General features: G+C 50.2%; 1 protein-coding gene across 1 annotated transcript in view; it reads right to left on the bottom strand.

The window, feature by feature from the left end:
• CAMKMT (calmodulin-lysine N-methyltransferase) overlaps positions 1 to 14,218 on the bottom strand; it is a 577,957-nt gene that overhangs the window by 538,119 nt on the left and 25,620 nt on the right. Inside the window, exon 2 of the mRNA XM_030195805.1 lies at positions 6,670 to 6,851. Within this exon, the coding sequence (XP_030051665.1) occupies positions 6,670 to 6,851 (182 nt within the window). The remainder of the gene's footprint in view (positions 1 to 6,669; positions 6,852 to 14,218) is intronic.

Here is a 14,218-nt window from a genome sequence, read left to right as displayed (position 1 = left end):
TCAAAGGGCTGATAATACATTGCTCTATTGCTTTTGGGACTGATTGCACATACAATATGTTAAGGCTGGAAGTGTGAGCCCTTGAACCACAAAGGAAAACCAGACTGTGGCTGACGAGTCACTACAAAACAGGACCACTCACAGGAATACTCTCAGGATCCCTCTAGGAACTCTCTCAGAGTCACTCTCAGGAACACTCTCAAGAGCACTCTCAGAAACACCCTTAGGTAAAGCGCTATGGTGTCTCAGGAACTCACTTCTATGGAACAGACACTGTGGTGTCTCAGGATTCAGGGGTAGATGCATCAAGCAAACGTAAAAAAATCAGAAACGTTAAAACCTTTACCGAATTTAAAATAACGAAGCATGCTCCAAAAACACAGCCCCAAAAAGTTTGGTGCGGTATTGGAAAGAACGATGCACCAATCCCCGTCGGTAATCGGCTCGTAAAGCATGCGCAAAGCAGCCAAGCGTTATGCTGGCTGCTCTGCGCATGCCAGAAACGTTCAAAACACAGTCAAATCGCAAGCACATGGCTCCCAAATCAAAATAAAAATAAAAAAAGGATCGGGAGGGGGCAAGGGCGCTCATCAGGAGCGTCCTGTACGGACGGCCTTGCCCCCCCCCCGCTGCTCCCCACTTTCCGCCGCTCCCCCCACCCCGAAAAAGCAAACTTCTAGAAGCCCCTGCCCCCCTCCCTTCCTCACTACTCTCACCTAAGCTCCGCCTCCCGACATCCTCCGTCCGCGCCCCGCCCCCTTTTGGGGTCGTCGCCGCCATTCCCCTCCTCCATCGGGCCCCCCTTCCTCTTACCGGGCCCGTGCAGCGCCTCTCTCCTCTGTCCGAAGGCGCTGCACGGGCAAGAAGAACGCTGAATCAGCTGATGCCTGCCTTCGCGATGGCGCGTCTTTCTCCTGCTGCGCCCGCCCCTGTCTGACGTCAGTAACCTACGTAGGTTACTGACGTCAGACAGGGGCGGGCCCAGCAGGAGAAAGACGCTCTATCGAAGCTAGGCGAAGGCAGGCATCAGCTGATTCAGCGTTCTTCTTGCCCGTGCAGCGCCTTCGGACAGAGGAGAGAGGCGCTGCACGGGCCCGGTAAGAGGAAGGGGGGCCCGATGGAGGAGGGGAATGGCGGCGACGACCCCAAAAGGGGGCGGGGCACGGACGGAGGATGTCGGGAGGCGGAGCTTAGGTGAGAGTAGTGAGGAAGGGAGGGGGGCAGGGGCTTCTAGAAGTTTGCTTTTTCGGGGTGGGGGGAGCGGCGGAAAGTGGGGAGCAGCGGGGGGGGGGCAAGGCCGTCCGTACAGGACGCTCCTGATGAGCGCCCTTGCCCCCTCCCGATCCTTTTTTTATTTTTATTTTTTTATGTGTTTTCTGAGGTCCTTTGGACCAATCACAGCGCTTTTAGCTCTGCTAATGCGCTGGGATTGGCTCAAAGTTTGTTTATTTTTTCACTTAACACTTTTATCCTGGCACAGAGCTGTCCTAACGAGAGGTCCAGACCTCTCGTTAGTTTTCCTGCCTTTTTCCTGCGTAAAGGCAATCGGAAAAGGTTAGTGCATGTCGTTTCAATGGGGTTTTCACACTAATTGCTCATCTACATTCCGTTTTCGTTAGCTGCTACTACCGTCGAAAAATAGGCTTTAGTGCATGGAAAGGATCGGAAATTCTTCCTTAAGGGCTCATTTAACGATGAAAAACGTTTAGTGCATCTGGGCCTCAATCAGGTATAAGCGCTGAACCGTCTCAGTAACTTCACCCACTGAAACAAGCACAAAGGCATAAGTACATAAGCACCGCCATACTGGGAAAGACCAAGGGTCCATCAAGCCCAGCATCCTGTCTCCGACAGCGGCCAATCCAGGCCTCAAAAACCCGGCACCCCCCCCCCCCCCCCCCCAAAAAAAAAAAATTAATAATGTTCAATGGACTTTTCCCTCAGGAATCTGTCCAAACCCCTTTAAATTACGTAAGGCCAGCTGCTGTCACTACATTCTCCGGCAACGAGTTCCAGAGTCTAACTACACGCTGAGTAAAGAAAAACTTCCTCCTATTTGTTTTAAATCTACCATATTCTAGCTTCATCTTGTGTCCCCTGGTTTTGTTGTTGCTTGAAAGTGTAAACAATCGCTTCACACCTGTCCGCTCTACTCTGCTCATTATCTTGTAGACTTCTATCATATCACTCCAAGGCGTCACAGAAGCTACTCTCTAGAACAAGCAGTAAGGTGTCTCAGGAACTCACATAGGAAAATGAGCTGAAGCATCTCAAGTACTTCACTCACTGGAACAAGCACTGTGGCATCTCAGGAGCTACTCTCTGGAACAGGTGCTAGGCATCTCAGGAACACATGCTCTGGAACAGGCGCTAGGGGTCTCTGGAACAGGCGCTAGGCGTCTCAGAAACACATGCTCTGGAACAGGTGCTAGGTGTCTCAGGAACACACGCTCTGGAACAGTCGCTAGGCGTCTCAGGAACACACGCTCTGGAACAGTCGCTAGGCGTCTCAGGAACACACGCTCTGGAACAGTCGCTAGGCGTCTCAGGAACACACGCTCTGGAAGTCGCTAGGCGTCTCAGGAACACACGCTCTGGAACAGTCGCTAGGTGTCTCAGGAACACACGCTCTGGAACAAGTGCAGTAGGCGCAAAGGCAAACAAGCAAGTCTCTGGTTGTGGTTAGGTGCATCTAGGGTCATGACATCATCATGTTGCATCCTCCATAGTTCCCACCACGAGCCCAATAAGTAAAAGGCTGAGGCATGTGCATCCTAGGGAAGTGGAATCTCGTCAGTGAGGACGGTCGGGTAGGTGGCAGCTAGCAGCATGTGAGGATGACACGGTACAGGAGTAAGACTATGACACAACACTTTTGGAAATCAGTAGTTTGATATATGATTGCTTTACTTAAAAGTCACAGTAATAGACTCTCCTGAACAACTGGTTTTGGACAAGTCAGGATCCTTCAAAGAGAGGAATAAAGGGTGACACTTCTTTTTCAGAAAATGTATTTTGCAATCTTGGACTTTGGCAGAACCCCCGGCTTATGGGAAATGGTAGAATCAATTACATTTGTTATGCACTTGGGAAGCACAAGAAGCTAAAGGTTCCCCTAAATGCAAACAGAAGTTCCTGGAAATTTGGGACTGTTATATTTAAGATTTGACCCCAGTAGGGAGAAATCCCATTTTGGCTATGGGCTGTGGTTGGAGGGATCATGCTACCCCATATATAGTTTACGGCATTGCGTGTAGTTCATCAGCTAGCTTATGATTTGAGCTCAGCATATTTGCAGACTATTCAAAAGTATCAGCCAGTATGTGTGTTGCATTCAGAGGCTTTCGGGCTTCTCGATACACTCTCTAATCAGCTAGGGAGATTGTTAGTAACAAGATCTACAGCCTTTTCATAAGTAGCCCTGAGATTTTCTGCTGTGAACCTGATTTGAGGTTTTCTAGAGGAGTAAAGGCTTGGTTCTCAACAGAAGCATTTAGGATGCCTTTTACCAAGCTGCGGTAAAAGGACCCCTACGGTGGCATCAGCGTGCGGGTTTGATATGCGCTGAGCCCCCCCCCCCCCCCCCCCCTTTTACCACAGCAGGTAAAAGGAATATTTTTTAAAACAGAAATGGCCTTGCGGTAAGTTAAGCACTTACCGCACGGCCATTTCATGGAAGAACTCTCTCTAACATTAACCCGGTGCTGCCCGATTCCCACCAGGTAAGGCCCCAGCGCTAAAAAATAAAATTATTTTTTGAGCACCAGAAATGGTGTGTGGCAAACACCGTCACTACCATTGGGCTCCTGTGGTAGCCCGGTGGTAGAGCTGATTTGCAATGCACCGTTGCCAACGGTAGCACTACTGCGGCTTTGTGTGCTCCTGCCTACTAAATGAAGGGAAGATTTTTGTTTTCAGTTTTTTTTACCTGTCTTGGTTTTATGTGTTGCGTGGTGTATGTATGGGAGAATTATTTTTTGATCAGCACTAAATGACATTCTTCATAAATACATTTTCATAAATAAACTAAATTTTGGTAAGCACCATCTGTATGTGTCTAATACCAGCCTTCTGATCATCCAATTACTTTTAAACCACGCAAATGTTCTTTCTTTAATTTTAAATGGTCTCAGACCACCTATATCCACCAAGGGCACAAAATAGGTACAATAAGCTGGCACGGTTTTACCACTTATGAATTTAAGTTAAATACTGCATTCCTAAACAAGCCGCTCTGAGGTCATAATGAACAACTGAGGTAAACTCAGCACTTTATTAGACATGAACCACCCACTCAGAGGAATAGTGCTATTGTTCTTAATTGTCATGTTATATTTCATAATAAGTAAATAATTCAAAGTAATAAGAAGCTTTTTAAATCCTTTTAAACATCTTTTGCTGCTTAGAATACTGCTGGAAGATGGGGTTACCATAGAAACTTCTGTATCAAAAAGCAGTAAGTAGCCCACTGCTGGTGGTGCTCTGAACAATCAGAAAACAGATATCTTGGCATTTCAAACCGGGGTCTTGCCTATTATCCAGTTCTACAATTATTTCCTAAGTCTGTACACTTCCTTCTTCCTGTGTCTGAACCAGCTGTGACCATCCTGGCTGAATATAATCTCGGTCAATAACGCAGGTTTTATTTTTATTTGGCAGGTGTTATTGTGAGAGCAACACATGAATGGGCACAGCTGGCCCTCGGATGCTGGGCACCAGACATCTCTGCATCTGGACCAGCTCAGATCTAGGGCATCTATATTCCCCATATTCCTCTTTAAATAAGGCCAGTCTGAATGGTCTTGGACCATTTAAGAATCAGCTGACATTGTTTCTCTTCTGGTCTGGGCAGCATCATTGGAAAAACTGGTGAAGCTCTGATGATCAGTAACCAAAGAGAGCACAAGAATTAAAAAGGGAACAGTATAAATCATCCATTCTCTGTCAACTGTGACTTCAACTGTGACTTTCAGCAACAAGTATGCCAACAACTACTCATTTTCCTGTTAAAATACATTTCTTATTTAAGACTTATACGGTCTGTGCCTGTGCCAGAGCCGGTGGTTGGGAGGTGGGGCTGGTGGTTGGGAGGCGGGGATAGTGCGGGGCAGACTTATACGGTCTGTGCCCTGAAGAGCATAGGTACAAATCAAAGTAGGGTATACACAAAAAAGCAGCAAATATGAGTTATCTTGTTGGGCAGACTGGATGGACCGTGCAGGTCTTTTTCTGCCGTCATCTACTATGTTACTATCCAGCTTATAATCGAACGAGAAAAACGCCCAAGTTCCGACCTAAATCGGGAGATGGACGTTTATCTCACAAAAACGAATAAAGCGGTATAATCGAAAGCCGATTTTTGGGCGTTTTCAACTGCACTCCGTCGCGGATGCGGACAAAGTTTATGGGGGCGTGTCAGAGGTGTGGCGAAGGCGGAACTGGGGCGTGGTTATCTGCCGAACAAAGATGGGCGCATTTCACCGATAATGGGAAGAAAGTATGCGTTTTTACCTAGAATTTAGGACACTTTTCCTGGACCCTGTTTTTTCACGAATAAGGCCCCAAAAAGTGCCCTAAATGACCAGATGACCACTGGAGGGAATCGGGGATGACCTCCCCTGACTCCCCCAGTGGTCACTAACCCCCTCCCACCACAAAAAAATGATGTTTCACACATTTTCATTTTCACCCTCAAATGTCATACCCAGCTCCCTGGCAGCAGTATGCAGGTCACTGGAGGAGTTGTTAGGGGGTGCAGTGGACTTCAGGCAGGTGGACCCAGGCCCATCCCCCCCTACCTGTTACAATTGTGCTGCTTAATGCTTATTAGTCGTCCAACCCCCCCAAACCCACTGTACCCACATGTAGGTGCCCCCCTTCACCCCTTAGGGCTATAGTAATGGTGTAGACTTGTGGGCAGTGGGTTTTGAGGGGGATTTGGGGGCTCAACACACAAGGGAAGGGTGCTATGCACCTGGGAGCTCTTTTACCTTTTTTTTTTTTTTTTTGTAAAAGTGCCCCCTAGGGTGCCCGGTTGGTGTCCTGGCATGTGAGGGGGACCAGTGCACTACGAATCCTGGCCCCTCCCACGAACAAATGCCTTGGATTTATTCGTTTTTGAGCTGGGCGCTTTCATTTTCTATTATCGCTGAAAAACAAAAACGCCCAGCTCACACATTGTTGAATAAAACATGGGCGTCTATTTTTTTCGAAAATACGGTTCGGTCCGCCCCTTCACTGACCCGTTCTCGGAGATAAACGCCCATGGAGATAGACGTTTTCGTTCGATTATGCCCCTCTATGTCCTCTTGACAAACTCACATTATTTCCTTCCAATATAAAGATTGGTTGGTTCATAACACACCCTTACCGAATTAAATCAATGCAACAGGAATGCACTGCATTTAGACTGTAACAAACAAACCGGTGAGGTGGATAAGAGGAGAGTATCAAGTATTATTAGGAAGACAGCTAAAGAAACAACCCGACACGGCCATGTTTCAGCACAAAAGGCCTGCCTCAGGGGTCTGGTGAATCTCTGATGTTATGGCAAAAATGCTGAACAATCCTGGCTGTAAAATCTTTGTAATATCCTCAATAGGACAGTAGCATTTAGACTGTGACAGACCATATTTCCATGCAAGATATATAAAATTGCAAACGAAGTACCTTAGCAAGAGACTGTGTTCAGGATAAAAGGTGCTTGTGCACTGAAACCAACGGGCAGAGCCAGGGGACTCCTCTGTTCTCTCTTCCTTTACCTCAGAGAACGAAAATAGATAAAAGGATTTGAATCTTCTTACGGACACTTGATGTAAATTATCATCATCTAAGCGGTTTTGCCTCAGGACCTTTAAAACAGTAAAAAAAAAACTAATAAAATATCGCATAGCAAATTTAAATAACAGTCGAAGCACAAACGTTTTGGAGATAGACAGACCACGATCATATCTTTCAACTCTTTATTTAACTTACATAGAACCAAGTTAGAACTTGTAGGAAAATCAGAAAAACGGGTACAAACCCCCACATAAGAAACAGAGAAGAACATTTTACAACATATAATCCCATAAAATGCAAAATAAAGGGGACAGAGTAGACCAGAGGAAAAAGATAATAATACTTTGAGAGTTTATTTATTTACTGCCTTTTTGAAGGAATTCAGTCAAGGCGATGTACAGCAAGAATAAGTCAAAAATAAGCAATAGACAATTACAGTAGTTAAAATTTTCAAACAACAGTACGACTATGGCGTGGAGGGGCATAATCGAACGGAAACGCCTATCTCCATGGGCGTTTATCTCTGAGAACGGGTCCGAGAAGGGGCGGGCCGAACCGTATTTTCGAAAAAATGGACGTTTTTGAACTGGGCATTTGTTTTTTTTTTAGCAACAATGGAAACTAAAAACGCCCAGCTCAAAAATGTCCTAATCCGAGCCATTTGGTCATGGGAGGGGCCAGGATTGGTAGTACACTCACCCCCCTGATATGCCAGGACACCAACTGGGCACCCTAGGTCAGTGCGGTGGACTTCAGAAAAAGCTTCCACATGCATAGCTTCCTTACCACGGGTGCTGAGCTCCCAACCCCCCTCCCCCAAAACCCACTACCCACAAATGTACAACACTATCATAGCTCTTAGGGGTGAAGGGGGCACCTACATGTGGGTACAGTGGGTTTTGGAGGCCTCCCATTTACCAGCACAAGTGTTACAGGTAGGGGGGGATGGGCCTGGGTCCACCTGGCTGAAGTGCACTGCGGTACCCACTAATAGTGCTCCAGGGACCTGCATACACGCAGGCCTCTAGGACTTGTTGCTGCTGTATAACATTGGCACACCAGTTTACACCTGAAGACTAATCTCTCCGAAAACGTCCTTTATTGGAATAACCGCGTTTACTCACAGTTAACTGCACATCAGAGGTTCTGCCCGACCACTGGCAACGAATCTCCCTGGTACTGAGATTAGCAGGTCAGAGCTGGCAGAATGCTGTACAATGCCCTCTTTCAGCCACATTCAAGGTAAGAACTAAGTTCTCTAACGTGGCTAACACATGGAAGGGATCTAAAACTGGCTAACAAAAATGGCCACTACCTCATGGACTACAACAGGAAACACAACAGGGCACACTCTGACCCAGTAGGCAGGGGGAAAAGCACCATGGGAGAAGAGCCTACTAACTACCAACATCGTGAGACTGTAACACAAGCTAATGAAATCACAGAGCCCAATACCCTACACCCACCACAATGCAATGCTGATGTGACCCTGTACTGCACCCGAGAGCCACATCTGACCCAGGGAAAGGCTGTGAGAGGATGGCATAGAGGCTGGAAAAAAAGTTTTTAAAGTGTTTTTTTTTTGGTGGGAGGAGGTTAGTGACCACTGGGGGAGTCCGGGGAGGTCATCCTCGATGCCCTCCAGTGGTCATCTGGGCAGTTGGGGCACTTTTTTGGGACTTGTTCGTGAAAAAAAAGGGTCCAAAAAAAGTGATCCAAAATCGCAGTCAAAACACCTTTTTTTTCAATTATCAGCTAAAGACGCCCATCTCTCCTCGGCTGATAACCACGCCCCATCCCGCCTCCGACACGCCCCCGTCAACTTTATTCGTTCCCGCGACGGAGTGCAGTTGGAAACGCCCAAAATCAGCTTTCGATTATACCGATTTGGGCGCCTTTGCGAGAAAAACGCCCATCTCCCGATTTGGGTCGAAATATAGGCGTTTTTCTCTTTCGATTATAAGCTGGATTGTATACTACATTACAATGCCAACACAATACACAATAAAACATTTAGATAGATAAGACAGAGTACAGGAGTAAGAAAATAAGGGACTAGTTAAAGATAATTGCAAATAAGGTCAGAAAGGTGCTTCAACATCGTCTTAGCTAGGGTAGGAGTGGATAAACATGTCCTGCTATTTTGTGTGCATGCGAGTGTGAGCAAGTTAGTTACTTCTCCCAATAAAAGTCACCTGCTTCCTGAAGTAGGAGGAGTGGCCTAGTGGTTAGGGTGGTGGACCTTGGTCCTGGGGAACTGTGGAACTGAGTTTGATTCCCACTTCAGGCACAGGCAGCTCCTTGTGACTCTGGGCAAGTCACTTAACCCTCCATTGCCCCATGTAAGCCGCATTGAGCCTGCCATGAGTGGGAAAGCACGGGGTACAAATGTAACAAAAAAAAAAAGTAGAGATAGTCTTGTGTTAGTTTTGTTATTGCAACATGCATTAAAGTAAAGAAGACATCACTTCTTTAACTAGAGAGGCAGGCATTAACTCTCTGGGCTTGATGTAGTAAGAAACTTAGGAAAACAGATAATAGAGCTGAATTAAAGCAAAAAAAAAACATATTTCAAATATTGTACTACCCCAAAGGGTATGATACATACCTGTAGCAGTTGTTCTCCGAGGACAGCAGGCTGATTGTTCTCACGACTGGGTGACGTCCGCGGCAGCCCCCACCAACCGGAAGAAGCTTCGCGGGACGGTCGGCACGCAGGGCACGCCCACCGCGCATGCGCGGCCGTCTTCCCGCCCGTGCGCGACCGCTCCCGCCAGTTGAATGACAAGCAATAAAGTATGAAACACAACTCCAAAGGGGAGGAGGGAGGGTAGGTGAGAACAATCAGCCTGCTGTCCTCGGAGAACAACTGCTACAGGTATGTATCATACCCTTTCTCCGAGGACAAGCAGGCTGCTTGTTCTCACGACTGGGGTATCCCTAGCTCTCAGGCTCACTCAAAACAATAACCCAGGTCAATTGAACCTCGCAACGGCGAGGGTACAACAGAAATTGACCTACGAAGAACAACTAACTGAGAGTGCAGCCTGACCAGAATAAATTCGGGTCCTGGAGGGTGGAGTTGGATTTACACCCCAAACAGATTCTGCAGCACCGACTGCCCGAACCGACTGTCGCGTCGGGTATCCTGCTGGAGGCAGTAATGAGATGTGAATGTGTGGACAGATGACCACGTCGCAGCCTTGCAGATCTCTTCAATAGTGGCTGACTTCAAGTGGGCCACCGACGCTGCCATGGCTCTGACACTATGAGCCGTGACATGACCCTCAAGAGTCAGCCCAGCCTGGGCGTAAGAGAAGGAAATGCAATCTGCTAGCCAATTAGAGATGGTGCGTTTCCCGACAGCGACCCCTAGCCTGTTAGGGTCGAAGGAAATAAACAATTGGGCGGACTGTCTGTTGGGCTGTGTCCGCTCCAAGTAGAAGGCCAATGCTCTCTTGCAGTCCAATGTGTGCAACTGACGTTCAGCAGGGCGGGTATGCGGCCTGGGGAAGAATGTTGGCAAGACAATTGACTGGTTAAGATGGAACTCCGACACCACCTTCGGCAGGAACTTTGGGTGGGTGCGGAGCACTACTCTGTTGTGATGAAATTTGGTATATGGAGCATGAGCTACCAGGGCTTGAAGCTCACTGACCCTACGAGCTGAAGTAACTGCCACCAAGAAAATGACCTTCCAGGTCAAGTACTTCAGATGGCAGGTATTCAGTGGCTCAAAAGGAGGTTTCATCAGCTGGGTGAGGACGACGTTGAGATCCCATGACACAGTAGGAGGCTTGATAGGGGGCTTTGACAAAAGCAAACCTCTCATGAATCGAACGACTAAAGGCTCTCCAGAGATGGCTTTACCTTCCACACGATAATGGTAAGCACTAATCGCACTAAGGTGATTCCTTACTGAGTTGGTCTTGAGGCCAGACTCCGATAAGTGCAGAAGGTATTCAAGCAGGTTCTGTGCAGGGCAAGAACGAGGTTCTAGGGCCTTGCTCTCACACCAGACGACAAACCTCCTCCACTTGAAAAAGTAACTCTTTTTAGTGGAATCCTTCCTAGAGGCAAGCAAGACCCGGGAGACACCCTCAGACAGACCCAACGCAGCGAAGTCTACGCCCTCAACATCCAGGCCGTGAGAGCCAGGGATTGAAGGTTGGGGTGCAGCAACGCTCCGTCGTTCTGCGAAATGAGAGTCGGAAAACACTCCAATCTCCACGGTTCTTCTGAGGACAACTCCAGAAGAAGAGGGAACCAGATCTGACGGGGCCAAAAGGGCGCTATCAGAATCATGGTGCCGCGGTCTTGCTTGAGCTTCAGTAAGGTCTTCCCCACCAAAGGTATGGGAGGATAAGCATACAGGAGGCCGGTCCCCCAATGAAGGAGAAAGGCATCTGACGCTAGCCTGCCGTGTGTCTGAAGTCTGGAACAGAACAGAGGCAGCTTGTGGTTGGTCTGAGAGGCGAAAAGATCCACCGAGGGGGTGCCCCACTCTCGGAAGATCTTGCGTACCACTCTGGAATGGAGCGACCACTCGTGCGGTTGCATGACTCTGCTCAGTCTGTCGGCCAGACTGTTGTTTACGCCTGCCAGGTACGTGGCTTGGAGAAGCATGCTGTGCCGGCATGCCCAGCGCCACATCCCGACGGCTTCCTGACACAGGGGGCGAGATCCGGTGCCCCCTTGCTTGTTGACGTAATACATTGCAACCTGATTGTCTGTCCGAATTTGGATAATTTGGCAGGACAGCCGATCTCTGAAAGCCTTCAGTGCGTTCCAGATCGCTCGGAGCTCCAGGAGGTTGATCTGCAGATCCTTTTCCTGGAGGGACCACATACCCTGGGTGTGAAGCCCATCGACATGGGCTCCCCACCCCCGGCGAGATGCATCCGTTGTCAGCACTTTCGTGGGCTGCGGAATTTGGAATGGACGTCCCAGGGTCAAATTGGTCCGTATGGTCCACCAGAGCAGTGAAGTGCGGCAACTGGTGGAGAGGTGGATGACATCCTCTAGATTCCCGGTGGCTTGGAACCACTGGGAAGCTAGGGTCCATTGAGCAGATCTCATGTGAAGACGAGCCATGGGAGTCACATGAACTGTGGAGGCCATATGACCCAGAAGTCTCAACATCTGCCGAGCCGTGATCTGCTGAGACGCTCTGGTCTGCGAAGCCAGGGCCAAGAGATTGGTGGCCCTCGCTTCGGGAAGGTAGGCCTGAGCCGTCTGGGAAGTCAGCAGCGCTCCTATGAATTCCAGAGACTGAGTTGGCTGGAGATGGGACTTTGGGTAATTTATCACAAACCCCAGCAGCTCCAGAAGTTGAATAGTGCACTGCATGGACCGGAGGGCTCCTGCCTCCGAGGTGTTCTTGACCAGCCAATCGTCGAGATATGGGAACACGTGCACTCCCAGCTTGCGCAGGTAGGCCGCTACCACCACGAGGCACTTTGTAAACACTCGTGGGGCAGAGGCGAGCCCAAAGGGCAGCACACAATACTGAAAGTGCCGTGCGCCCAGGCGGAATCTGAGATACTGTCTGTGAGCTGGCAGTATCGGGATGTGAGTGTATGCGTCCTTTAAATCCAGGGAACATAGCCAATCGTTTTTCTGAATCATTGGCAGAAGGGTGCCCAAGGAAAGCATCCTGAACTTTTCTTTGACCAGGAATTTGTTCAGGCCTCTCAGGTCTAGGATGGGACGCATCCCCCCTGTTTTCTTTTCCACAAGGAAGTACCTGGAATAGAATCCCTGCCCTTCCTGCCCGGGTGGTACGGGCTCGACCGCATTGGCGCTGAGAAGGGCGGAGAGTTCCTCTGCAAGTACCTGCTTGTGATGGGAGCTGAAAGACTGAGCTCCCGGAGGACAATTTGGAGGCAGGGAGGCCAAATTCAGGGCGTATCCGCACCGCACTATTTGGAGAACCCACCGGTCGGAGGTTATGAGAGGCCACCTTTGGTGAAAGAATTTTAACCTCCCTCCTACCGGCAGGTCGTCCGGTACGGACACTTGTAGGGCGGCTATGTTCCCGTGGATCCAGTCAAAAGCCCGTCCCCGGCTTTTGCTGTGGAGGCGCAGGGGGCTGCTTAGGCGCACGCTGTTGACGGGAACGAGCGCGCTGGGGCTGTCCCTGTGCCTGACGAGGCCTTCGGGCCGGCTGGTTGTACCTACGCTTCGCAAAAGAATAGGGTGCAGCCTGCCGGGCCCGGGAAAAACGCCCGCCCGTGGGGGCGGGTGCTGAAGGCGCCCGGTGGGAGAGCTTGTCGAGAGCGGTTTCCCGCTGATGCAGTTGGTCAACCATCTGCTCGACCTTCTCACCAAAAATGTTATCCCCCCGGCAAGGGACGTCAGCCAGTCTCTGCTGGGTGCGGTTGTCCAGGTCAGAGGCACGCAGCCATGAGAGCCTGCGCATCACTATACCTTGGGCCGCAGCACGAGATGCCACGTCACAGGTGTCAAAAATCCCCCTGGACAGGAACTTTCTGCACGCCTTCAGCTGCCTGACCACCTCCTGATATGGCCTGGACTGCTCCGGCGGGAGCTTATCGACCAGGTCCGCCAGCTGTTGCACATTGGTCCGCATGTGGATGCTCATATAGAGCAGGTAGGATTGGATGCGGGTCACGAGCATGGAGGATTGGTAGGCCTTCCTCCCAAACGAGTCCAGAGTGCGAGACTCCCGCCCCGGGGGCGCCGAGGCGGTATCCCTCGAACTCCGTGCCCTCTTGAGAGCAGAATCCACGACCGCTGAGTCATGGGGCAACTGGGGCCGCATGAGCTCTGGGTCAGAGTGGATCCTGTACTGGGACTCTGCTTTCTTGGGAATGGTGGGGTTAGTTAATGGTCGCACCCAGTTCCGAAGCAGCGTCTCCTTCAGGACATTGTGCAGCGGTACCGTGGAGGACTCTCTAGGTGGTGATGGATAGTCGAGGACCTCGAGCATCTCGGCCCTCGGCTCTTCCACAGAGACCACGGGGAAGGGAATGCTGATAGACATATCCCGCACAAAGGAGGCAAAGGAGAGACTCTCAGGAGGGGAGAGTTTCCTCTCCGGTGACGGCGTGGGGTCCGAGGGAAGGCCCGTAGACTCCTCTGAGGAGAAATATCTCGGGTCCTCCTCTTCCCCCCACGAGTCCTCATCCTCGGTATCGGACATTAGCTCATGTAGCTGAGTCCGGTACCGGGCCCGGCTCGACGTCGAGGCACCGAGGTCTCGGTGTCGTCGAGCGGTGGACTCCCGCGCCGGCGGGGACGGAGCTCCCTCCATCGACGTGGACGGGGACTCCACCTGCGTGGCGGTCGAGACCGGCACCGCAAGCGGCGGCGGTGTCGACAGCCCCGGCGCCGGGCTAGAGCTCGCCGGCGCCACAGTCATCGGCGTCGGGGGCGCAAGCACCCCCGACGCCGGCACAGCCTGGCGCATCAGCCC

The sequence above is a fragment of the Microcaecilia unicolor genome, chromosome 3, assembly GCF_901765095.1.
Source record: "Microcaecilia unicolor chromosome 3, aMicUni1.1, whole genome shotgun sequence".
Lineage (NCBI taxonomy): Eukaryota > Metazoa > Chordata > Amphibia > Gymnophiona > Siphonopidae > Microcaecilia > Microcaecilia unicolor.
Note: the sequence above shows the minus strand (reverse complement) of the source record. Positions and strands in the feature narration are given on the sequence as shown.